Source organism: Columba livia, chromosome 3, assembly GCF_036013475.1.
Source record: "Columba livia isolate bColLiv1 breed racing homer chromosome 3, bColLiv1.pat.W.v2, whole genome shotgun sequence".
Classification (NCBI taxonomy): Eukaryota; Metazoa; Chordata; class Aves; order Columbiformes; family Columbidae; genus Columba; species Columba livia.
The window spans coordinates 63,489,389-63,516,255 of record NC_088604.1 but is presented as its reverse complement, the minus strand read 5'-3'; the positions used below and the strand labels follow the sequence as shown (position 1 = coordinate 63,516,255).

The 26,867-nt window shown below is 41.2% G+C and overlaps 1 protein-coding gene across 3 annotated transcripts in view; it reads right to left on the bottom strand.

Annotated features, from left to right (window-relative positions):
* PHACTR2 (phosphatase and actin regulator 2) overlaps window positions 1-26,867 on the bottom strand; it is a 142,078-nt gene that overhangs the window by 114,139 nt on the left and 1,072 nt on the right. The window contains exon 1 of one of the 3 annotated variants that reach the window (XM_021294783.2): window positions 23,940-24,347. The exons of 1 other annotated variant lie outside the window; for it this stretch is intronic. In XM_021294783.2, coding sequence (XP_021150458.2) covers window positions 23,940-24,090 — 151 coding nt within the window. In that variant the 5' untranslated portion in view covers window positions 24,091-24,347. Of the gene's footprint in view, window positions 1-23,939; window positions 24,348-26,867 lie in introns of those variants that run through there. One more of the 3 variants, XM_005507722.4, reaches the window with a different exon arrangement.

The following is a 26,867-nucleotide window of genomic DNA, read 5'->3' as shown; positions in this document are numbered from 1 at the left end:
CTGGAAAGTAAACTCTCAGTTCCTGTCATGTACCAGACCTGAATGAGGCTGGAAGAGGGGGAAGGGGTATGGATCTGAAGCTGCCACACACCTTCCACTGAACTGTCAAGTATTTGTCCTCAGAAAAAAAGAAAAAAAAAAAGCAAACAAAAAAACCCAAACATGCCCTTCTGTTTTCTTTTTAGAATCTCCCAAAATTGGAAATTGCTTGAAAAATAAAATGGCTATGATCTGGGAAAAGTGCAGAAGAGATATTTTCCATTCTGTCATAAAAAACTGGGTAAGATTTTTTCTGGGAGAAAGGCTACCAGACCCAGACAGCCATTTACAAGCTGCCAAGGTTTGATTGCAGGGTGACAATAAACCGTGGCAGATGCTTTGTCAACCCCCTCCCCACTGAGTAAAGGCAATAGGAGGGCAAAGAGAGGCAAAGAGAGGACCTGCAAGTTGGAAAAAGTTAAAAATGTTTCACTAATGCTACTAATAAAATAGAGAAAATAATACAAAATATACAAAACCGATCTTGAATTCCCTGGCAAAGCACAGCGCCACTCCAGCAGCAGCAGGGCAGGCACACAGAAGTCCTGGGTTGGACTCCACAGCAAATCGGAACTGGATTCAAGGATGCAGGGTCTGTCACTAGTCCTCAGATGGTCCTTCCCAGATGTCCGCCATAGTCAAAGAAGGACGAGACCCTCGTGATCGTCCACTTTTATATGGTGTTATGATGTGGATGGGATGCAATACTTAGTTGGTCAGTTTTAGTCACCTGTTCAGTTCGCCCGTCCTTGCTTACAGGACATGCATTCTTACCAGTGACCTTGCATACCATTGCTATGTCTACCAAAACATGTATCTAACTTCAGAAAAGTGCAGTTACTTAGAAGAACTTAACTGAAAGGAAAATTCACTAAAAGAGAAACTTGTTTTGTTTTTAACAAAACGAGGACACAAGCCCTGGCATGAGTGTTCATGCATTAATATAACATATTGCTCACATAAGTGAATTTTGTCAAGCAAACTGAAATAACCTCTCTCCTTTTCTCTTTAAATATCACAAACAAGTGCATTGAAATGAGTTACTATTCCTATGGAAACAGAGACAAGTTCCAACCAAAACCTCACCTCAGAGCATGGCCTTTGCTATCCAGAGTGCCAGGCTAAATCGTGCATAGGAAATAGGGCAAAATAAGACTATTGAGTGCAATTGTAGGGTAGCAGGCTGATATAATTCTCAGTATTATCTGATAATAACAAGGAATAGAAAATTTGTATCCGTATGTATATTGTGAAATAAAGTCCCAGACTCAAAATCGATTTTATGGGCTGAAGGTTTCCCACCCCTGGCTAGACAATTACAAAGCATATTTATAAAATGTTCTGGCTATGAAAATCTGTGAACATCTTTGAATGTTCTGAAACCATCGTGATATTTGGCTAGATACTGTATTTGTATTTGGACAGATTTTTCTACAAAGAAGCTCTGGATACAAGGACAACCAGTTTTGGATCTCTGGCTCATACTGTGGCTGGTGCAGCAACACCTCACTCTCAGTGTTCAGCTCGAGGAGTATGGCTAATGTGAGCAAAAATGCTTCAGCCACCTATTGCAATGCAAAAAGTGAACACACATTTTCAGTCATGAGGGACACAGCACCAAGTGAAACAAAAGGCCTTTTAGTCTGGCAGAGAAAGTTACAGTAAGAAACAATGGTTGAAAACTGAGAACGGGCGGTTTCAAATAAAAATGAGTATCTATTGCAACAGCAAATGTGATTAAGCTACCAAGGCTATCAGTGGATTTTCTGTCTCTGGAGGTCATCATATCATGACTGAACGTCCTTCTGGATAACAACAATCAAATGTAGGTTACTGAGCTCAACAAAAGGGTAAATGAGAATAATTTAAGGGCTTGTATCACACAAGTCAGATCTCATAACTCCTCTGGCATTTGTGCTATGAATCTATGTAAAAAGGCCAGTCTTCATTATCCTTGCTGAAATGAAATATCAGATTTTTACAGTGCCCCAATGACTGCATATAATAGATTTACAAAACATTTTACCCTGCTCGTTATCTCGGGACCTTATTCTTACCTTCTGCCCACCACTTTTCCTCTCAGGTGTTCTGCAAATTTCTCCCTTGTAATCTTATGTACAGTAAAAAGACAGAGAATTTAACCTTACTGAGAGGTATAAACATAGCTCTCTTTCTGTTTTGAGTTAAAATCTGCTAACGGATAATTCAGTGAAGGAAAAGCAAGGCAAGACAGTATATGCTGGTCTGAGGATGTGAGGTGGCATCCCATTCATGGTGAAGCCAACAGCAAAGCTTCCACTTCAGTGGGGGCCAGGACTTAATCTCTGGGCATAAAACATGTGGTCAGGCTTATATTAAGGATAGGGGAGATTCTGGGTGTGTCAGTTTATTTTCAGTAGTTCAAGTAAAAATACATTCAGAAATACTTAAATCATAGAATAGAAGAGTGCATTTGAGATATTTATCATCATTTGTCTTAATCCCTCTCTCCCAGTTGAAGTAAAATTTAGGCAAGTGAGAGCTAGATAATTATCACTTAAATGTCAGATGCTACCCATAGGAAAATAATCAAATAAATACTGAGAAAGAAAAAGAAGTCTTTCAAAATCTGAGGGCTGATGAACAACAACTGGTGAGAAGTCATACATTGTACATTATACAGTCTACATTTAGCCAGACGAACTTGACTGGCACTTTAGAGGTTAGTGTTTTGTAACTTGATTCATGAGGCAGAAATCTGAGCAGGCATAAGTTAGAAACAAGCAGAGGAGATACTTGACAAGATCCACAACAGAAAGGCATAACTTCAGATTGATACTTTACTGTCTCCTCCCCTGAGCCCCTGCTAGTTATCACACAGATCTCGCTGCTAACCTATGTTGCTTTTATACTCCATACCACACATTAAAAAAGTAAAATCCATCAGCCAGAAGGGCTGTTAGTGGCTGCCAGATGTTCTGCAATATTTGGAAAGGAGAATGGCAGGTGAACCTAACTTAAGCAGAGTAAAGGACACTGCCTGCGTTCTCTGAAATGAGTTTTAAAAATACCTGTTTATCTATATTTATATAAAAATTTACTCCTTATGGGACATTCTCACTTAATTGCAACTTCTGTGTAGAAGGGATTCACTTTACCCACATATAGTCCAAGTTATGGTATCCATATGAGCAACTGGTATCTCTACAATGTCTGATGGAATTACGCCTCATCTCTTCAAGCTCAGGGTTACTATTACTTCAAGCCCATGAGCTTCCAGGCAGTCGCAAAGATTACTTTCCTCCCTCAGAAGCAGGAGCTCAAGCTGAATGGGCTGTGTGACAGTGAAGCACACCTAAATGGGTCCATCTATGCTGTGCCAGCACAGACCTCTGAAGCAAAACACTCACCTTTTTCCCTATGTCTACATCACTTGCTGTTCCCTGATTCAAAGTGAGATATTTATGAATGCCAACTTCCTCTGCTTGATCAACCTGCTCAAGGGATCCAGCTAGACTAGAATCACAGCTCCAGATGCTGCCAGTACAAGCTGCTTCATACTTGCACCAAAGGGTATTTTTAATGACTAACAGAGATTTACTTCACTTCTCAAGTGCAGAATGCGTGGTGAATTGATTGTTGGTGTATGTGTATTTTAACTCTTAGTAGCCTTGCTAGTCACATCAATGCCTGTGGTCTCTTTGACTTCTGCTAAACTCTTGTCCTTAACCGCTTTATGTACCACATAGAGGATCACTTTACCTTGTACAGCTTGATGAATTTCTAAAACCATCAACAAAACAGATGTTCAAATGCACCTCAAATATAATGAAGAGGCAGATATATTTTAATTCTTAAAAGTATAAATACTTGCCCGGAAAGAGGCTAGTTAACAGCACTAGTTATTTTCTTTTAATTGTGATTTGATAATGAATATATCTGCCAGAACTTACTGCAAAATATGTGTGACAAACACAGAGTCGAACTGATATCAGCAAAGCACAATAAATTGACAAGCTGGAGATGTGCCATATGCAGGTGTTGGGAAAATATGCATTAGAGAGAGTCTGCTTTTCCTGAAGGAACAGACAAGGTAAACATTGTCCAGCTCAGGATGCAACTTTGATCACCACAGGCTATACTTTCATTAGACTACAGCTGGCCAGTATACCAGAGGAAAAATGAACCCCCAGAGTAATTTCAAGTAATAATGCTGATAACTCAGCAGCCCAAACTTTTTATTTGGAGTCAAAGCTCTAACAGTGCTCCACTCCAGCACAGAGCCAGAGGGCAACCTACTGTTAATACAACATGAAAACTTCCACTGCTGCGGGGTGTATTATGATGAACTCTGCAACATGTTATAAATCTAGTGCAAGTTGCTTGGATGCTTTGCTCAGAAGCAAGCGTGTCTGGGGAAGAATGGCAGAGAAATCAGAGAATTTGACTGAGGAGGCAACAATGAAGCCAGGGAAACTCTGGAAAAACATCCCAAGAAAACCTAAGGACAAAACGGAAACTAAAAAGACTGAGCCATGGGCAATGAAATTATATCCTGTTGTTTGACTCCTGCTGTCTTCAGGGAAATAGAACTTGGTGTACAAGTAGGTGAAGCAATCAAAGACATTCCTGTTCCTATTATCAATTTCTTCTCCTGAGTGAAACAGCATATAAGATTGTGTAAAAGTTCAAAAAGGGGCCAAATACACATGAAAAATTGGTTTGTGATATTTCTTTCCTTCCTTAGCTATTACCCAAAATACTCTGTTTATTGTAACATGGCTTTCACCTGGGCGTCGATTCCCAGGGTGTCATGCAAGGCAGTTTAATCCTTTTTGTGGCAAAGTCAGAACTGTTTTCCTGGGGTGGTAATCAGATGCAAAAAGAACTCCAAAGCAACATTTTTACAGCATTGTTCCTTTTATTTTCCCTTTACAATAGGGAACTTGCAGTTGCCTTGCCTATTTGGTGTTCAATCTAGGATGCTGTAATTAACTTCGGAACACAGGTCCTTATCAACAAAGGTGTAGGAGGGGAAACTGTGTATCCTGCTTAGTTTATTTCTAAAAATAACAAAATTTCATCAGGAACTTACTGCTTGAATTTGCCCAGAGAGAATATTTAGAAATGCAGGGAAAGCTGCCCTCTTGAGAGCAATATGAAATCATGCCTTAAAGCTGTTACAAAAGGCAGTTAGGTATTTTGGAGCTATGTCGCCCTTCTCTTTACATTGCTGGATGGTGAGAAGTATAATCTTCTTTGATTCAATGAGGAAGAGAATACTATAGAAGGACCCTGAAAAAAATAGATTTTAAATATTCTTTTTACCTGCATTATTAATAGTGTTTGAATTATTAAAATGTAATGAATTTGAAATAGCTAATTATTTCACTGCTGATATATTTTTCTTCTGTCACTGTGATCAGCCTGGAAAACGGGATTACAATGAAGATTGCTTCCTTTTTGATTCCCCATTTTCCATTTTGATTTTCAAGCACAGGTGTACTGTCTTTTGATAATTCCCTTCCTCTAATTCGCTTTCAGTTTAGCAGTGGGGGTAAATGGTACAATCAAATGCAATCTTAACCTCCTAAACCTGCTCTCTACTTGCCTTTTTAGGCCCCAGTCTTCAAGTCTCACAACCCCCAAACTCAAAGCATTTTGGTGAAATCTTGATATGGTACATTTCTATGAGTTAGCTTCAGCATTGCTCCAAAGCATTTTTTCAAATATCTTTATTTTAAATCCTTACAAAACCTTAGCATTGCACATAAATTACTTGACAGTGATTAACCTTTCAAGTGTTTTGTAATTTTATCTTGATTTTGATAACGCTTTCTTTGTGTGCCATAGTTATGTGAAAATGAGACCAAAGGAGAAGTATGCCAACTGATAAAAAGCTGTATTACTTCTTTCCTTGAATTTGTGAAGACCATTTGACTCCCAATGCTGTCCTCCCAAGTGCTTGCAACCTTCCTGGCTTGGTAATAGTTGCAAATTTCACAAGGGTATTCTGTAATCCTACATTCAAATCAAAACTGAAGTAGTGAGTAGAACTTGGCCAAGGACTGCCCCCTGCAAGATCCTGCTTGAGATGCCCTTTTAGTCTGACAGAAAAATACTGATAAATATTTTTAAGGGCAATTTGTCATACTGCTGTACACCCACTTCATGCAGATTACATCTAGGCCATGATTCCTTAGCTTACGTCTACAACACAGTCCTGTGGAACAGTCTCAAAACCTTTTTGATGTCAAGATATATCAAATCAAGATAGATCTAATGTTTTCCTTCACTAGGCAACTTAGCCCTCCCAAAGTAGAAAACAAAATGTGTTTACCACACATTTTCTTTCATTTAGTTATTGACTTAATTGTCTTCTAAGTACTTGCCCTTCATTCAACATAACTCATTCTGGAACCTTCCTGGGATGAATTTTAGTCAAACTGGTCTCCACCTTTTGTTATAAAACACCACACTGAGACCAGGACACTGTGAAGCATAACTGATTTGCAAAACAACCTCCCAAAGAGCCAAAGTCATCCCCCACCGTAGGTGCCCTGGGCCCATGCAGCAAGCTCAGCTCGTCCACCATACAGCAGGGTACTCTACTGGAGCTCCACCAGCGAGACCATGGCTTGCTCTGGGAAGTCCTGCATGGGAACAATGACGCAAATCCACGTAATTAATTTTCCTGTTCGGTTTTCAGGGATGGAGGTAGAGGAGACAGCATGGTACATTCACTCATCCCCTCCAGCCAACCCACCTCTACCCCCAACAGCCAATTCTGGGGAAAGAACCTCCAAACAGAGGGTTGTGTTGGTACACCAAAAGGAAAGAGCTTCTCCCACATGTGGAGTGGACAATCCAGGCCAATGGGCTGCCTTGGTTCAGTGAGGGCTTTTGAGAATGGTGGAACCCTACAAACTAAGCACAAGAACCTGTAAAGAGGCACATCAAATACAGGAGGAGGAAACAACATTAAGTAAGTGAAGTGGTTATGATGAGCACAAATAACCATCAGTTAAGAAGGCACCTGCTTTCAAGCTGCTGTTATATAGCTTACAAGATGACAGGGCAGAGATGAAGCTGATCTAAACAGAAGATTGTGCTGGTCCCACATGTTTCACTGAGTCCATATAAATTAAAGGAGAGATCCTGTCAATGCCAGCCCATGTGAGAAATCAGCCATGCTGCCTGTGTGTTCTCTGCAGAGTTATACAAGTCCTATAATACTGTAGTAATTTAACATTTTTAGTTACTTCATGTTAATTTTGCCATGCTTCTCTTGGAAAAAGATGACGTTTAAAGATAACTAAGCAAATTACATCAATTCTTGAACTAGAACAGTCCACAAAGAGACTCTCTTACTGCATATTTAATGATCGCATTTCTATTTTATGACAGAAAAGTCAAGCATAATAGGCAAGCATTCTAATACGCTTAGCCAGAATGTGCAGATTCTCTGCTATACATCTACCACAGGCTTTTATGTCCAAATCAAGAACTAAATCACTTTGGAAGCATTCTAAACAGTTAACCTAAAAGGAAGTATTCAGATGCTACGTTGTCCTAAGGCTATGAAAAGCCATGAAGAAGGCCACCATATTTATTGCATCTTTAGGTCAATGTTGTGTCTAAATCTAAACTGGTAAAAAAACAACTATGCTTTTTATTCTGACGTAAGGATAATATCAACTACATATTTCAAGACCTGGATGGAACTACATCACGCCTCCTTCCCCAGAGTCCTCGACAGGAAGATCTTCCACCACCCTGTTGTAGCAACACAGCCTGCCCCAAGGCTTTTGGGAAGCCTGCAGCAGTCCTGGATATTCTCGAGCCACTGGGGCTGAAACACACCAAGCATTTCTTGTGGTGGCTGTGAGGTGAGGAAGCTTTGCTCCCAAATGTAGGAGGGGGCTAGAACTTAACAGTTGTAATTTCCTGGACTTCTGGTTTTGTTTGTACTACTTTAATACTACAATATTACAGGATGTGGACTACATTCTATAAAATGATACAGTAATTTTTCTCTGAGTCACTTTTCATTAGCATTTCAGGCAATGCTGAATAAAAAGTTGAGAAATGTTTTGATAATTTAGTAGGACAGTTCTTTTCATGTTTCCTTTGGAGGATATGGCATGGGAAAACATTTTTAGGTTATTTTTAGTTGTATCTAGTGTCTATATTTTTATTATTTCATATAGAAAAGAAATTTGGTTGCATACACACTAGCATTCATGAATGTTCTGATGTTATCTTTGATACTTATGAATTGTAGACGAACCACTTAACATTACTGGGGTGTTTTTCATGAAATACAGTCTAAAAGCAAAAATCTAGTCAGGCCCTCCTCCTTCAAGAATAAAGAAAGAAAAAAAGGAAAACAAAAGTTTTTCCTGACATAAAACTGTTTTGAGGTTCGAAAGAATGAGCTATGCTTCTCTTTCAGGGTTCTGGGGAAAGCAATTCCAGTGCTGGAGTTTTCAGGCTGAGAGAAGGAATTCCTGCTTTCAGGCTATTTCAGACCAGTCAAGGGATTCTGCATCTGCCCTTAGAGCTGCATACATCAAATCTAAATATCTAGGAGGCCAGGAAAACATCAGAGTAAGCAATACCTCCTTCAGCGCACAATGCCAATGAAGGTCTAGATGTGTATTTCTGAAAACATTTTACAGATCACATTGAGTTTTGTTTTAGAAAAGGCTATTTCAGGTTCAGCACACACAAAAATTTCAGCCAAATTATTTTAATGGTTTCTTTTTCAGAAGACTACATAACAAATGAACAACTCAGCCAGAGAGTCTGCCTTTATGAACTTGCTGCAGACTGGGGTCAGAGCACTCTGTACAAATACTGGAAAACCTGGCTCTAATTAAAGCTGACTTCTCTCATAATGAATCAATGTCCAGGTGTGCAACAGGTTGCCGTCAAAGAATAATGGCTTCTATTAGTTCCCAAATGACACAGACAACAGATCTTGCCCACCTCCTCCTCAGCAGTTTCTTTGACAGATCAATACAAAACCCACAAGCCCCAACCGAAGTACAGCAGAATCAATACTACAAGGAGATCCAGCTTCACCAGTACAACCGATAATGCCAAGCTTGCTGCATTACCTTGGCTGAGGGAAGAGTAATGGCTGATAATAACATTTTTGTGTTGTTCAAATACACATTTTATAGATTAAAAAAAAAAAGGGGGGGGTCCTTCAGGAAATTTAAAATGCTGTTATGCCATCCCATCCCCACTCCAGCCTTGTGATTTTAAAGACAGATGAGTTTGCATTTAAAGCCACTGCAACTAATTATGACCCTGCCATGACTTCATTCAGGAAGGAGCAGAATCCAGCCAAAACCAGCCAGGGCAATCTACCAGCCCTGCTGCAGGAGGGCTGCTCACTTCACATAAACAGGCCTATATTTCAGATCCTCTCGGCTGTGAGCAGGTGGATGATCCAGGCAGAAATCCAGTGCTGGAGAGACAGATTTTTGCTGATCAGCGTAACAACCACCCCATCTAGCGTATCAGCCTCACACGGCAGCATCTCCTTGAGGCACAAAATCTCTAGCCCAATCGACTTTTGCGTTTTACTCCCAGAGGTCCCCTGGCAGCCAGCTGAGGAGGTTAAGGCACCTAAACAAATGTATGGAAGTGGTAGGTAACAGGAGATGCAGCAAATGGGTCAAAAGAAAGCAGGAGCAGTTGGGAGCATACAGTATATATAATGCAGTATTGTTGGGCTCAGGGAAAGCTGTTTTAGTGCTGACAAATACAGATGCTGCAGTAATTTTAAGCTCTGAAGTCCTACCAAAAATAACTGAAGTAACAGCTAACAAAACAAGGGAGTTAATCCTACTTTATAGCTAGGCAAAGCATCCCATTTCAACTGTGTACTGATAAACCCAAGCACCTTCACAAAAGCCAAAAAGCTTGACTTTTCCAACTTTTTTTTCCATTTCCATCCTCCTATAGCAGAAGGCTACCTAAGCTCTTGGGCCTTATAGCACTGGAAATGTCATGAACAAAGGCAAAAAGAAAGCTCTGTTACCTTATACATTCATTGCATGGAAAACAAAAATAAAAAAGATTACTCACATGAGTGAGAGTCTCTTCAAGAAATTACAATAATGCAAACAAATTGTTAAATACCACCAAACTACTCATTTGCTGTTTTCTGTTGTGTAGCTTCTGTTTTTAGGCTCTTTCATGGACCTGTTGGAAAATCCTGACCCATGGACAATTTTTCTTGTCTCTAGAGCAAGGCAGAGCTGGAACTGCCAAGGGTCCAGCCTCTCAGGTCTGCTGGACACCATGATGGGCTCCTGCAGAAATTGATGGTAGATGGAGAGCACCCCCACTTTTCTCACACTTGGTGGGCATTGCAGTGGAAAAGATTTGGAGAATAAAGATTTTCCACAGAACAGGAATGAAGGGAGCAGAACCCCAAAGTGGTTTGCTAGAAATAAAATGGAAGAGACAGAGCAGAATCAACTGATTTTTCTGGATTAAAAAAATAATTTGTTCTGTTTGTGGATGTAATGGTGGCATTATCAAAGAACTGTCAAAAATTGGAATGGCTTTTGTTCCTGTTGGGGATCTTTCACATTTTAAACTCTCTCCATTTTCCTTTGCTATCTGAGTCTGTACTTTTTTCCTCCTTTTGATGCCACAATCAAAGGACTAGCTGAATGGAAGGAGATAATATCCCTCATGTCAGAGAAGAAGAACCGACAAGCTCCTCACTCCCACTCACAGGCAGAAGAGTTTGGAGTAACTCTGTGCACAACAGAGCACAGGCAGAGCTCTCATCCCGTGAGAAAACCCTCTCACACGAAGCCAGGCTGCCTGGAGACTCCCACATCATCAAGTGTATCTTCATAGGGCTTCACAGAAGTCACTACATAATGTTACCTACAATGAAATTGCTGTAGATGCTTTCTACTTGCTCCCTGTTTAATTTCATTTGGAAAACAATCTCACATTTATTTTTATCGTTATTGAGCCTGGGCATCCATAAAACTTGCTAATGCACCTCATGCCTGCTTACATCAGGATTTTCTTAAGAGGCTGGAACTAAAAAAAACCTGGTCTGGTCCCAAAGGGACTTTTGCCTTCCAGAGGATTGTGATATTAAACTGTAGGTCACCTCATATTTGTAAAGTGTTGTGAAGAGGCTTTCCTGGGATAAAAAAGCTGCAGCCATGTATTTCACTCTGAGCCAAGGCCTTTTGAAGTCAATAGCAGCACTGGTAGCCACTAGTGTACCAATATTATGAATCAAGCCTCCGGAAACATGAGGATGACATAGAAAGCACATTATAACTTCATTTAGAATTAAAAAAAATAACAGTGGATTTTTCTGCCTCTTTCTCCTACTTTCTGAATGCCTGGGCATGGCAGGATCGTGTTTTCAGAAGTTTTCAACACAAAAAAAGCCCAGCAGCCATTGGAGAAAAAAAAAAGTAACCATGAGACCATGAGAATGTGACTATAAGAGCCAAACCAAAACAGCGTTAAACACTGCAAAGTCACAATGAAATCACAAGCCCAGAAACACTGTAGTAGACTTCAATGACAGTGTGCTGCTGCATTTAGAAGAAGAGGACTGCCCAGCAGCTCACGGTGAAGTTCAGCTGGGTGGCAGCCACAGCGATGGCTTCGCTGGATCATGCTGACGTAGCTCAAGCTGTGTGCCCCACTGAAGAGTGCTTGGCCTGCTGGCAGTGCTGGGTCTCCTCCCTTTTCTCAAAAGCAATGCATTTGCTGAGAGGTCAAAATGTCTATATTATCTACTAACACTACACCAAATACACTGGAATGGGAAGAAAAATGTCAGCACAGACCTAAGGGGGAAGAGGGTGTCCAGCCCTTTCTCCTTCTGTGGCAATCTCAAAGCACTGTGACCAAAACCTGCTTCATGCTCAGAGCAAGGGCGTGTGTGGCTGGCTTCAGCCTTTCTCTTGGAGATGTCTCATAGCTACCAACTGGCTCCTTCCTTCCTTCCCTGTGACTTTGCACCTGTCCTTTCCAGCAGGGAAAGCAAGGCTCCATCAGTCTGATAGCTCGAAGCTTGTATTTCAGTGGTTTAGGAAAACATCATTTAAATGAACTGGACTGAACTGAAGGTGGTTAGTTATTTTTTCATATATACACACATAATTATACCCAAGAACCTATAAATACCTATGGACAAGACATACCTGATACGCTCTTATTCTTTGTATGTCATGAATTCTCAACAGTAGAACCCATACTGCAATTTTACATATAAAACATGCAACCCTACTAAAAACTGACCTGTGGTGCTATGACAGAGTATTTCAATGCCCACTATCCACATGATTCAGCTGATGTTCAGTGCTGTTGCAGAAATTCCCAGGCTCAGGGCAATCCACTGCAGGACATGATGTCCCACAGAGCAGGATAGAGGGAAGATATTCCATTAGAAGACGAGCAAGGAATTCCAGTTCCCTGAACCAAAGCAGCCTTTACTGAAGAAGTCTTAAGCGAATCCCACAGATATTTACACCTACCAAATGCCACTGACCCTGGCTTCTGATTTCTCCTTGGTACAATTATTACATTAGCCAAATCACTTTCACAGTGACCCCAAATTGCCTCAAAACATGAAAGGCATTCTTGCAACAACTCTGTTTCAAAAAGATTAGAGTCCTACTCAAAAAAAAGGAAAATAGGAGTACTGAAAAGTGTGCGTATTTTGATAGCTTTTATTGACATTTTAAAGGATTAAAATCAGAAATCACTTGCATGTATTTTTAAAACTCAGGTCCTTCTTATAAAAGTGCATAAATTGAAGCATCTAATCCTGAGTTTGATGCATATATGCGATTTACAGAGTTCTTTCTGGATTATTTGGCCTTCTCTCCTTTGTTATGATAATCAATGTTTGTATAAGAACATTTTGGATCAAATCTCATTTACTTCATACATGATATGCATGAAGTTTAGTTTTCTGGGATTTATTTCCTGTATGGTGTATATATAACTGAAACAAATTAACTGGAGCAGAAGTATGGAGTTCTAATAAGTATTAGAATTCTCTTTACTAATTAGTGCCTGAATTAAAATCTCCCTGACAGTATTTCTTTAAAAATAGCAATGGGCTTAGAAGACAGACAAAACTTGTTTATTCAATAGACTTTGCACTGTCAAGATCCCAGTGCCTAGAATTCATCTAAATATTTTAAATATTCATCTAAGTACATGTTTATCTTAAGCCTAGGGTAAAAGTGAGTGCAGTACCACTCCTTTTCAAAATGCTGAGGGAGAATTGCCTTTGTTTTTGCCCTTTCATTTCACTTATTGTTAGTTATTTCATAGCTACTTGGGAGAATTCCTTCCCATTTCTTTCTCTTCCCTCTTCTTTCCCTCTGCCACAGATGGGGGGACATAGATGTGCCTCTTCCATCCAGTCAAAAACCAAGTTCCATCTTCACCTCCTTAATCCAGTGCGTCTGATGAAGGTTGCATGCTCAGTCCTGTGTCCCCCACTGTCGTTCCTGATTTGGACTAAACATAGAACGATAAAAAAAACCACAACTGCAACAGACCCTGTTCATTGCCACTGCAAAACAGCTTCTTCTCACTTTTTAGTGCATTTCCAGCTCTGACTTTAAATGCTTCCAGCAGGGAAGCTCTCACTGTGCCTCCTGAGACACTATTCTGCAGCCAAATACATCTCACTCCCAAAAAACCTCCTTTACTCATGTTCCCTCCTGTGTTTGCAGCACCTTTCCAATCTTGGCCTAGGGCTAATGGAACAAATACGTTTTTCCCCATGGCATTTACATGATAATGCAATAAAATTGCAAAAGGTGTGGGCTCCACTGAGTAACTTTCATTCATCAGGAATTTATGTGATACCAGCTTGTGTATTGCTTGCAATAGATGATTTCTAATTTTGATAAATAACAACAACTCCACCAAAGTGCAACACCATGTCAAACAGACAATGTAATTACAAACTTCATAAGCAAATAAGGAAAGAGAATCTTTACTTAAACTGCAGACACCAAAACTAAGTCTGATGGGTCTTTTTCCTCCTGAATTCAGTAGGCTGGTTACAGACACCTTGCCAGGACTTGCTCTGTCAGTGATGTCTCATTTCTCTTTCTAAAAGACTGGTGGCTGTGTTATTTTAGACATTGTAAAAGTGCTTGTGTTTGCATTTTACTTAACGCAGCTTGAGTTGAGTGATTCCAAAGTAACACCTAACTTGCCATTAGGCAACTACCTTGCTATTTCGGGATAGTGCGCCACCTTCCCTCTCCCAAGGATGGGCAAATCTGCAGAGCTACTCGTCTCCAGGTGCTGCCTCCATGGCAGGCACCGAGTGAAAGGCTTTTTTTGTCCTTGTGGAAGCTGCAAGAGGATGAACTTCCTTCCAGGGTCTGGTGTTGATCAGGAGAGCTCTTTGACACAAAGCCAAAAAAGGGCAGGCAGTGCAGCTGAAGCCCCAAGCTCACTCTAAGGACTCTTGCCCCGATAGCTGAAAGAAAGACATTCACTCTGCTGTTTCCCTCCAGGTCTGGCAGATCCTGCACTGCAAGGGTGCAGCTTTCAGATGCTGCTTCTGATACACCACTAAATGCACAAGCTGCAGTAAAACATGTTCAGGTACCATGTGCTCAGTGATAAACATCCATACCACAGTGTGAAATGGGCACTGTTGGCTTGTTAGCCAAAATCACCTACAAAATCATATATACATTCACTAGCCCACCTTGTGAAGATCCCATTAGACAAATCCCAAGCTGACTATATAAATAACAGAAAGTTCTGAAAATAACTGTATTGATTCTTTGGAAATCTTTTGCCAAAATTATTTTTGCTACTTGCAGATCAAAATCAGTTGTTCATCTGAATCTCCAAAGAATAAGGCAAAATTCATAGCAGTCATGTTTCCAAAGACTTAAATAGCTGGCGGGTAGCGGGTCGCGTATTCTTTTTATTTGCTGTTCACTAAGATAAGCACAGTGTGAAATATTGCCATCCAGTTTTGTTTACAGCAAGGCCTAACAGGAAGACACCACTTTTTTTTTAATGTTCAGGGCTCTAAAGTCAAAAGGCTGGAAGAATAACGCCATGCCCCTGGGAAACTGTAACTCTCCCTCTCAGCTTGCTCCTAAGGGTACAGAGCTGAGAGTCTACTCAGAGAAACAGAGAGGTGCCCATAGCCGAGGGAACAAAAGCAGCGTGCCATGCATCATCCTTGGGGCGAGAGCAGTTCATATAATGACGTGGGTTGTCCACAGGTCGCTGATACATTACTCTTGCTTGGGCTGTGTAAGTGAAATGACTTATTTCAAGTCCAACACTTCCAAGTTTGCTAAAACTGCTTTTAATCAGAAAAAAAATCAGAAAAAAAAAAAACCACCAAACTTGTAGAAGTTGCCTTTTCACGCTACACTTTGGTAGCACTCATCATTTTCAGATAAAAAGTTCACAGTTTCATTGGTGGTTTAAACCACTAACATGAAATGTCAGCCCAGACACTGGGCAACAGGGGGAATAAATAAAAAAGCAGCAAGCACATGACTGCTAATTATCTGTTCACTCACAGAGTTTAAATATAGCTGCCTGTGTTTGAACACAGAGAAGGCTTGCAATTAGGGCACATGCAACTGTAAATGCACCACAACCCCTTCTTTACTGTGCTTGTAGCTGATACAAAACAATACCTCCACAGCAATTCTACTTGATGCCTGTAATTTTCTTGAGCACTTCGTATATTAGTCATCGACATATCTTAAAAGTTGTGATCCTCCCCCCAAAAGCACAAAAGCAAAACCACATGCTTTTGAGAGAGAGCTTTGCTCAGCATGCTTTTTATGCCTGGTTCCATGAAATACTTCCTTATATGTCCTTATTCTTTCAAAAAGGTACCTGAACCTTTAAAGAATTTAATATCCAATGATTTAGCCATGACAAAGTAAAGTGGCAGTGGTTATACTTGCCCTGTATAGGTGGATGGGGTCTCCTAGAAATACCACATTTTTTTGCCAGGGATATTCTAGCATTTCTCTGCTGCCTTTGTTCCTATTCCTGCTCCCCAAACTACACGAAAAAAAAACTTCCTATATAAAGTTTTTCATAGGATGAAAAATTCTAAAAAACTTCGATTTTTTTTTTGGAGTCACAATTTACTATTTTCAAATTTTGTCAGATATTTCTCCTGCAAATGCAGAAACGTGCCCGAAATAGGATTATTTATAACAAAAAAAAAAAAAAAAGAATTTTTCATATTTTGTCAGGATACATTTGTATTAACAAAAGTTAGCTACGTTAACAACTTTAAATAATGTACGGATTGTGCCAGACTTCAGCCTTTTCTTGATCATTACCACTGTGCCAAGTTTAATCTTAAAAAGGCTCTGAAGCACTTCTCCTCCGTTTCTAATATTCAGCAATCCTGTTTTCTTTAATTTTTAGTTCTTTTTTTCTCTTCCCAATGAATTCCTAAAACTGAATGAATCTCTGCTCTGCTTGTACAAATTATGACCTTTATCTCACTGTGACAGTCAGAAAATAAACTTTATGTTTGCAGATTTAGAGTCTATTCACATCTCAGTCTCTGGGGTCAAAGAGCCCCTAACATATGGGAAGCACTGGAGTGCATCAGACTTGAGTGGGCAGGACAGAACTTGGCACATACACAGCCAGACCTAGACAGAGCATCCTCAAAAGTGATGTGTAGGCTATTGACACAATATGAATTAGATTTATTGGAAACTGTGGAGAAGACAGAATAGAAGCTAGTAAGGGGGAGAGGAATGAAAGAGTGCGGAGAAGGTAAAAGAAGAAAGAGCTGAGTGCCTTTTATTTCCAGTATGGTTTGGATAGGAACAACTTGGGTAAAGGTGCCAAAACTGATGCATCCAGCTAACAGAAATAGTGTGTGGTACTGTGCAACTGGCCAAATTCCCCAAGTGGGAGCCAACACAATTTGTTTGTGAGACTGAAGTAATGTCTGAAGTTAAAGGGGAGGAAAAAGTAACTGCTTTTAATAGGAGTCCACTCTCCCCAAACAAATTATTCTCCTTGATACTGTAAATTGTGCAAACATTAAAAAAAGTAAGGCAAGATGAAAAATACATGTTTAATTAGAAATTACTAATAAATGCCAGATTTTTTAGAAAATGAGGTGTTTAGTAAAAAAACCATGACCATTATTTCTAAGATAAGCCATTTACGTACAGTATTTTAGCATGTGAAGAGTCGCCATGTTGCCACCTCTGGTAGAATGTTTCCTCTTTCCTATTTCCCTCCCAGCTCCCCGCTGTTCAGCCTGTATTTCTCTGAATGTGGCCAAGTGGTTTTAACAACAACACGAGAAACGGAAAGGGCAATCCAGAATGTGCCAAAAATATAGAAAGATGAGAGAGAAGAGAGTAAGAATGTGTCTTACCACCAAAGCACGCAGTGGTTTAAGCTGCTTTTTAGCTCCACTTTGTTATAAAGTCCTCTACCCAAGAGCACAGCAGACTTGCAAAGTGCCGTGGCTTTGAATCATAGAACGTAATGGGTTCAAACTGGAACACAAGAGGTTCCACTTAAATTTGAGAAGAAATTTCTTCTCAGTGAGGGTAACAGAGCACTGGAACAGGCTGCCCAGGGATGTTGTGGAGTCTCCTTCTCTGGAGACATTCAAAACCCGCCTGGACACATTCCTGTGTAGCCTCATCTAAGTGTTCGTGCTCCGGCAGGGGGATTGGACTAGATGATCTTTTGAGGTCCCTTCCAATTCCTAACATTCTGTGATTTTGTGATTCTGTAATGTCCTGAGTTGGAAGGGACTCACAGGACCATTGAGTCCAATTCCTGTCCCCGCATGGGACAACCCCCATATTAAAGCAGTGCCAACACTTCTGAGCCCACTATACTACATACTTGATACTGATACAATTCACTAATATTTCACTGCTTCAGCCGTTCAAAACTTAAAAATCCTAACAATATTAAAGGCACTTGTAGAATTTATACAGCACAACATATTAAAAGTCCAATCCTGCACCAAAACTGCGTGACGGGGAACAAGTTTTCTGAGGTCAGCACCGAGCGAAATGTTGACTGCCCACAAACTCTGCCTGTGCTTCAGGAAGATCTCAGTACTTTCCAGATAAATGAAAATCAAAAGCATCCCTTGTTGTGGTGGGTTTCAAGACTGACAGTTTCAAAGATACAGTAAAAAGTTATTGAACTTGGAACACTGAAGCCAGGATTTTCTATTTTCTTCTAGATATTTTTCCTTCTGTGCCACCTGGTTTTTACCTGAAAGAAACTAATTTCTGCATCTGTCAAAATAGCAACATGCTAGGTAAAATGCTAGGGAGAAAAAAAAATTACCACTGAGATATATTTGCCTTATTCTAAAGCAAATTAAATGAGAACTGCTAGAAGTTGAAAAGCAAGACTCATACTGGTGTTATTAAAAACTCAAATCTTACAGAATTTCTTGCACTGAAAAGATTCTGACTTCAAAAAGCAAAAAGAAATAAAAACATAAAGGCTTCACGTATCTTCAAAAAACCTGCCAACTATCCTCAGCCTTTTGACATTAAATAGTACCTGCTTCTTCAGGAAATAACAGCAAAAAGAGCAGGAATCAGGGGGCAGGGGGAGGGGGGAAGAAAGAAATTATTATGCTAACAAGGGATTTGCCTGATTAAACGTTTAGGTTTTAAAACAAGAAAAAATGCTTTTTTTCCAAACAAGTTGTTTACATTACAAGAGATAGAATAAAAAGTCTTCTTCAACTATTATTTAGATCACTTCTTCAGGCTTCATACTTGACGTGCGGTCTGATATTAAATGGTTACTGTCTAGAAGCCGCACATCTGCAGGAAGTGCTAAATACCAAAAGGCCTTAAGAAATAAAACACACACAGTGCTGAACAGATCACACAGTCAGCTACCGATTAGTTGCTACAAAATACACATTAAATCACACACTGCGAATGATGTTTGCAGTCCAAGCTGGGTCATGCGTAAATGACACATAGCATACGTGGTTTGTATTTCTAAATCATAGTGTTCCCTGTATTCCCAGTGTTTCCCACTTCACACTTAATCAGGGTTAATACCAAGATGATATCCCAGTTATTCTGCAAGAGTTGGTGTGCAATAATGTCTTTTAGTCCAGGATAAAACAGGCAGATTCTTATTTCCTATGCAATATTTTATGAACTCGTATTAGAAGCAGCTAGTGGTATCCTGGCACACACTTCTTCCCTGCACGTCCACCTAATCTTAAAAACAAAACCAGTTTTCAGACAGACTTAAACTTTGTCAATGCATGCAGCACAAAATGTTATATGATTCCTGAATTTTTTCCTCAGCACGCTTCTGAAACTACAAGTTATATGTATGGATGACTGGAATTAGATTTAACATCATGGGATGATAGTCTGAGTGTGTTTCCAGATTATGAAGAATTAGATGCTTCAAGTCCATAACCATATGTCAACTTTCATGTGGTTAAGATTGCCACCTCTTTTTGATAGCTCAGATTTTAAAATTAATGAGAAAATATCAATGTGGACTTAGGGACAGGATGCACTACTTCTTGGAAATTAAGCAGTCATGTTGGCTTTAGTTTCTAAAGCCTCAACAATGATGATTTGTCTTAACTTCTACTACAGTTCTGTACCCCAAACTTTGCCTTGGGCTTCTTGCAAAGTTTATACCTTGATATATGTTGCAAAAAAAAAAAAAAAAAAAAAAAAAGTCCTGCTTGATAGGATGGAGTCACATTTCCCCGTAACTCTCATATTTTCATATAATGTACTAGAGCCAAATACTTTATTTATGAGTGTTCTACATCATGAGGCTGCTCCCCCCTTACTCCCAGCTGATGACTGAAAAACATCATCTATCTAACTGCCCTTCCAAAGCATATCTGATGTCTTCTTCACAAACACCAAATTCAATTTCCATAGACTTTGGTAGGACTCTTGTCCAGCCTTTCCCTGTCTGCTGCACCCCACCATCTGGAGTATAGTCTGAGGTATTGATTAATTGCTGTCTGAATTCTCATGCAGGGTTATGTGGGTTTGTTTGTTTTTTTGCTTGGTTTTGGTTGTGTTGTTTTTTTTTTTTTTCTGTCTGTCATCAGGAAGGCCCGAAACAGGCATGAAAGGAATGGAAACATGCATGAGGAGCTCACCCCTACCTGAAAGGTGTGCTTTTTAGCAGTGGAACAAATTATCTGAAACTTCTACTTCTTGCTAAAGAGCAAGACCTCAAGAGGAACTGCAACAATGCGACGGTGTCAATCCAGAAGTGGGGAAATGGCTGTTTTTTTTGACTTCTGGTCTGAGCAGTAAAGTTCCCTTTTCACCAAGATGTACTGCACGACAAACCTCACCACCTTCGGAACAAAATGCAAGGCTGTATAGCAAAAACCACAACACTAAATAGAGAGCAAACTGCAAACTCTCTATGTGGACATGCAGATAAAGAACCGGCACCACAGTAGCTGAGGTTGGTGTCTGAGGGCTGTCACAAACAGAACCGCTGGCACTGTGTTGCAACCAGAGCACAAAGGCGGCTGATATGAAACAGCAGCCTCTGCCTCCACCCTGCACCCTGGGGCTCATCGCTCATGCTGAGAGCTGTGCTCAGCCCCGTGGGCACCAAATCTGGATTTTGGAGAAGTTCTAGGAAAGCATTTTACCAGGGTCTTTATTTCAAAATGCAGTTCAGTCCCCATCTATGCCAGGCAAATCAAGAAACTTGGCTAACTTGATACGCCTTTAAGGTGTGTTTAAATCTAGTCACTAAACATGGAAGGCTGCTTAAAGATATGTAATTCAAGTAGCATTCTTGCTGTGGCTCTGGTGCTTCTCTGAAATTTCAGGAGCATATTTTTTTCTTCACCAATCTCCTGGAGATGCTCAGCCAGCTGTCAGGTAGGGTGTACTGTGATGCTGAAGTGATGGCACAGGCTATGCCTGCCACAGAGGCTCCAGACTTCACTGCACTTTTTCAAGGTCTAAATCAAAAGTCGAGGTCATGTCACCCTTATTCTTGATGAGGATCACCTTATTCCTCCCAGCATTTACCAGCAGTAAAGCTGGAAGGTAAAGGCCTGGTACAACAATGGATGAGGTGACAGCCTAGAGAGGGAAATTAAGTAATCTTCTACCACTAACCCTAAGAAAAAAGGCCAGCTTTAAGAAGAAAAAAAGTACTGAAAGTATATTGTCCTCACAAACTGGACCATGGCTGATACGTCTCATGGCTGAGATGCTGCAAAGTGACACCAGGAAGTTGCTACTTTCAGCATAGGGTAATAGCAGAGGAAGGAGTAGTGGTAAGAAAGCACAGGCAGCGCAAAGGTGGGGACCACCTGACCAGCTTCACTCTACCGTCGGGATACACACAGAATAAAAAAACAAGAAATAAAAAAGCAGATGCATTTTATGAGCCACTGCCAAAGCTGCTTTTAGAAAAGCTATTATATTTCCCTTAGCTAGAAATGTCTACAAAAATTGTCTCTTAACAGAACCTGCATTGAGAATGGTGGATCAGGAGGTGGTAAAGCACATGACAGTGCGAACTGTCTATAGCGGTACCAATCCATCCCTGATGGGGTATGAGGAGACAATATCATCTCCTCAGCACAACTGGCTTTGGGATCTACAAAATGAAGAGAAATATGCAACAGAAATTGCAACTTGTGTCTTCCAAGTTAATCACTCCAGGAACAGGCAGTAAGCAAATATTTTGCAGGTTATTTAAAATGCAAATTGTTCTTTTCTAAATTAACAGCTGTAGTACAGGTAACATGGGATGTAAATGAGTGACCTACTTTAATCAAATGGTACAGCCAGAGAAAGAGTCAGAAGTGAAAAATAATAATAAGACTCATGTCATTTATCTAAGTGCTTCACATTTCTGTCCCCATTAAGGTTGTTCTCGAGGTTAGTGGGGGAATGAAAATGCAAGTTATTTTAATGGCATCTCAGTATGAAAACAATTATCTATCCACCACATTAAAAATTAAACAGCTTTGCATCTTTAATGCACACTTGCCTTTTTAAAGAGGAAATCAACAGTTGTGTGGCAGCATGCAAGTATTTTTGTTGTGCCCAATGAGCACCTGGAAAAAATACAGGAAGCAGCAATGGAGAAAATACAGAATGAAAGAAAAGATGTTGAAAAAATAAAAACCAGAGAAAGCAACGCTTGCCACTTGCTGGCAGGAAGCACATCCTCAAAATTAAATGAAAAAAATCAAGTAGGGCAACAGAGAGGCCTAAATTTTCTGTGTAAGAAACTACAAATAACAACACATCTTTTAAAATGCCACCATTTTATCTCCAATGGATTTGCCAGTCTCTTTTAATGAACCCAGCTCATTCTTAGTAGTCTTGTAGTTGAGCTAACAACCAAGATAGTCTAACACAGACATCGTCTCAATATTTTCAGCCTCTGTGGTGACCCCTCTGCATCCGAGTTAAGACATCTTGTGTACACATCAGGTCACAGGTTCATGCAGGATTCTTTCAGGCAGTGCTGAAACACACCTTATACCTAGAAGCAGTCCTTTCTGATTTGGACAAAACATTGGAACCTCCTCTCTCCTCCCTTTCCCAAATGTCCTTAAGTAGACATGGGAAAAGGTAGAGCAGAAAAATATGCAGAAAACAGCACATAGACTTATTTTTGCTTGCAGCCTCTGGCTCCACAAGTTGAGTCTACTTGGCCCTATTTGACTAAGCGACTTTTCACTCCCCTTCTCCTCATCAGGCAGGCATAGCCATATATTTGAACTCCCCCAAGCAAATGGTCTGCTTGATCTTAACACTCCCTGAGGAGCAAACATAAGAGGATATTGCGGTCCGTTGCAGATCTGACCATGTGCTGCGCCGTCCTACTTGTGCTGCAGCAGAAGAGGTGCCTCAGGGCACTCAGGAGCTTCCCTGATGGCGTTGTAGTGCACAGGTACCTCTGTGCAGTACAGTGTACAAGTGCATCTGAAATCCTTCCATCACCAGGGACATATGCACCTACAGTCCTGTTTTAGTCAATAGAGCAGTATTGATTTGCAGACGGGCGAGCACACATTTTCAAAATGTACTCAGCAGTATGGAGACCAGAATTTCATTTTCCTTAATACTCGACCTCAGGAAACAGCTTGAGTAGAAAATAACCCCACCGAGTCTGTATTTATTTTACTTTGGACACTTTCAAATATCTGCACTGTAAACTAGGACTCTCACTTCCTCTCATTTTACACAGCAAACTTACTCTGAACTCTGTGGGAACCCTACTCTGTCCCAAAGGGCCAGCTTCCACCCCCAATCATCCCGTGTGTTCATGCAGTGATGACCTCCTGAAGGAGGATGGTGGGATACTGACTCACACATTTTGTTTTCCTCACCTGCTAATGAAAAACCTGAAGGAGATATAAGTGCACGAGGCTAAATTCTAACACACAATTGAAGCGTAATGTGTGAAGTGGCAGGATGAGGAGTTTTGATGTCCCTGTAATATACCCTAAAGCCTTCCTGGGGCTTTTCTGCTCTCACAGTCAGAGATGCTTCTGCAAATGGGTGGGTTCCCACGACTTTACCAGGACTCATTTAAACCTGAAAACATGGGTATGAACAGCCAGGAACTCGACAGACACAATCTTGTCCATTTACTGGAGTTCATTTAAACCTGAAAATATGAGTTTGAAAAGCTGGGAACTTTGTGAACAGCATCTCAAGGCATAGAGCAAGCACCCCGTAAAACAGGGTAAAACACTTTGACTACCGCGAGAAGCCAGTCCCAGGTCTGGGAAGGCAAGACAGGGTGTGGAGGACGATCTTTTCCCAAAGTCCCCAGTTTATCTCGGCTCGGGGGCCTCGGACGCAAGGACTCTCCCCTCCCTCCCTCCCCCTTACCTGAGCCGCCCACGTTGGACCGCAGCAGGCAGGTTCTCCGGAAGGAGGAGAAGGAGGAGATGTCGCTTTGGGAACGGCCACGGGGACCGGGTAAGGACCAGGCGGGCAGCGGTGCTCCCCCGCTGCTCCCCGGCCTCTCAGACATGGCCATCGGGAAGCCGAGAGGGACGGGGAGGAGAGAAGAGGAGGGAAAGAGGCGGCGAGGGAGGGGAAAGGGAAAGTTTGCAGAGGAAGAGCCGCCCTTCGCCTCCGACCGCCCCGCCAGAGCGGGGACGCCCCGCCGGGACGGTGACGGGGGCTTGGGGTCTGCTGGAGTCTAAATTTCATGTTTGCACAGGGGCGGAGGGAGGGGTGCAGACACACGGAGGGAGGGGACGCGGGGGGCTTCTCCTCCCCCGGGATGTCTTCGTGTTCCTCGCTCCCCCCATTTCCAACTCGGAAAACATAAAAAAAAAGTTTAAAAATAACCCAGCAACCGACACAACCATTTCTGTTTCGTGTAAGAGGGTGACCTCCCTCCTCCCCCGGCCGTCCCCCGCAAAAGCGGGAGGTTGCACAAGGCATCGCACCCCTGCAGCCGAACCGGGAGAGCCATGAGTCAAATCTCCTTACCTCCTCCCCCACACCCCCATTCGTCTTTCTTAAGGTCTGGGTTGCTGGCAAAAGGTTTTTCACAACAACTTTCACGACCGTGTGATTCAACGCTTTAGGAGGAAGGTACTCCTGCCTCTCAGATCAGAAGCAGGAGTCACACCGACTTTGGCAAAAGCAAAATCAAGCCCTGTGTTTTCGTTTTCTGGCGTTTGTTTTACAAATACACTTTCGTGATACAATTCATCTTGAAAAGGATATTTAATGTTTTCGCCACTTTGTACAGGCAAACAATTTTATATTCTGCCCTCAATAAAATCTTTCCTGCCCTGAAGCCACTGGTACAACGGCAAAGATAGACAGGACTTCACCCTCTATTTTTAATGCATCTAGTGCCATGTTATATAGCTATCAAATATGAAAGTCCCATTCAGACTGTATGAAAACATTCTAGCAGCTACCACTCCCCAGGTCTGAATGAAATCCCATTGAGTCAGAAACATGTCCATGTGAAATTCAGTTACTGGCCTCTGCTTCCCACCAAGCAACCAAGTGCCCTCGTCTCAACGCCAAGCGCTGTGCAGCTCCCCAGGCATGGTGGTTTTGCGCTCTTCCCAGCACTCATATGGCTCAGGCACCCTTTGCCTTTGTCCGAGCAATTGATTCAGTCCACGAGTCTCATATGTCAGCCATTAGACAGGTCAAAGGGTCTTTTCTGCTCAGCATCCCCCAGGGAACTGCCTTCGTTATTTCTTCTCCGTCTTCCCTTTGCTGAGAGGTCACCCTGCTCCTACCCTGGCTACAGAGAACTTTCCCAGCAGGACCATGCTGCGAGAGCGAGAGGCAGGGGCTTCTGGTGGGGTGCAGCAGCGAGCTCCATGCTTACAGACCTTCCTGTGAGGGCCTGGTGGCTCCAGCGTCACGCAGGCAGGCACGTCGTACCTGGGTTTAGAGACCTTCCTGCAATCACAGACACTGCTCTTGTGTTATTTGCAAAATCTTACAGTGTACTATTTTTATTATTTACCCTTTTCAACGCGCATCATTACAGATGTGACTGTGCACTGAGGACCTTTTCCTGCTCGGGAGATTTTAGTAGCTGTGCCTGTGTGGGCTGGTGACATTTTCTGAACCTGCCTATGCCTTAATCAGAAGGGTACTCATGGCTGCTATTTACTGAACTGTTTTCTACTTTTTTTTTTTACTTTTTTCTTTTCTTTTTTTTTTTTTTTTTCCTTTTAAAGGATGCGATGAAGTTCATTATTGGAATACACAGTTCCTGCTCCAAATTTCACCAAAGTCAATGGCAGGTCACTGATGTCAGTGGGCTTTGGGTCATAACCCTGAGCTTTTTAAAAATAATTTTTCCTTCAAAGCATTTTGAGACACAGAGCAGTTGTAACTTGGGCATGCTGTATAGAATGAGCTTCTGAGAGTCTATGTCAAAATTCTCACATAAAGGAGTTACTCAGTGCCTGCAATCCTTTGGTGTGATCAAAAAAACCAAAAAAAAAACAAAAAAAAGGAGAACACTAAGGAATCCAAAGATAAACTAGAAAAGATACCACAGGAAAAGGTCAAAGGTATTTAAGGATTCCTTTTGAGAAGCAAAGTGACATCTAAAGAGGTGAAGGTAAAAGAAGACATAGAGAAAGTAGGTCAACAAGGAACGTAAAAGAAATATGAAGAGGCTCCTATTGTGATATCAAAGTGCTTTTGTAAGAAGAGTCAGTTGAAAGAATGATACTACAGAAGTCACAATGTTTTTTATAAGCCTGTAACTTAATATAGTCATCAAGGTACATAAATGCAAATATTAAAAAATATGCACTTCCTGTTTTCACAATAGTTTAGATATTTTGGGATGAAATGTAACAGCTGTGGTTAATGGCTCTGGAAACTAAAATTCTGTTTCCACATGACAGCAGTAAAGTGTTCATCCTTCCCAGGTGGAGAGAGATTAATTCAGTTGCTGGCTCATTCATTTTTAACTGTTCTGATCGGATTGCCAAAGAAATTTCCATTTGTGGTGGTGATTTTGTAAAGTTAGTATTTGATGATTAAACCAAATTACTTCACAAAGGCCGTCCAATGGCCAGTAGGGTCTGCTGTAAAAATACACAATTTGGTCATCAGGAAAGATGGGAGAAGCGCCAGCATGGGCTACAATGATGCTGGAAGATGTGTATTTTAAAGAACGTGCCTGCCACCCGTGATTTGCAGCACAAATGCGAGTGTCATCTACTGAAGCCAGGCAGCTTCAGCACAGGCTTCTCCCGAAGCCATTCTGATGGTCAAGGAAGTATTTCCTCGACAGGCTTTGGGGCACCTCTCAAC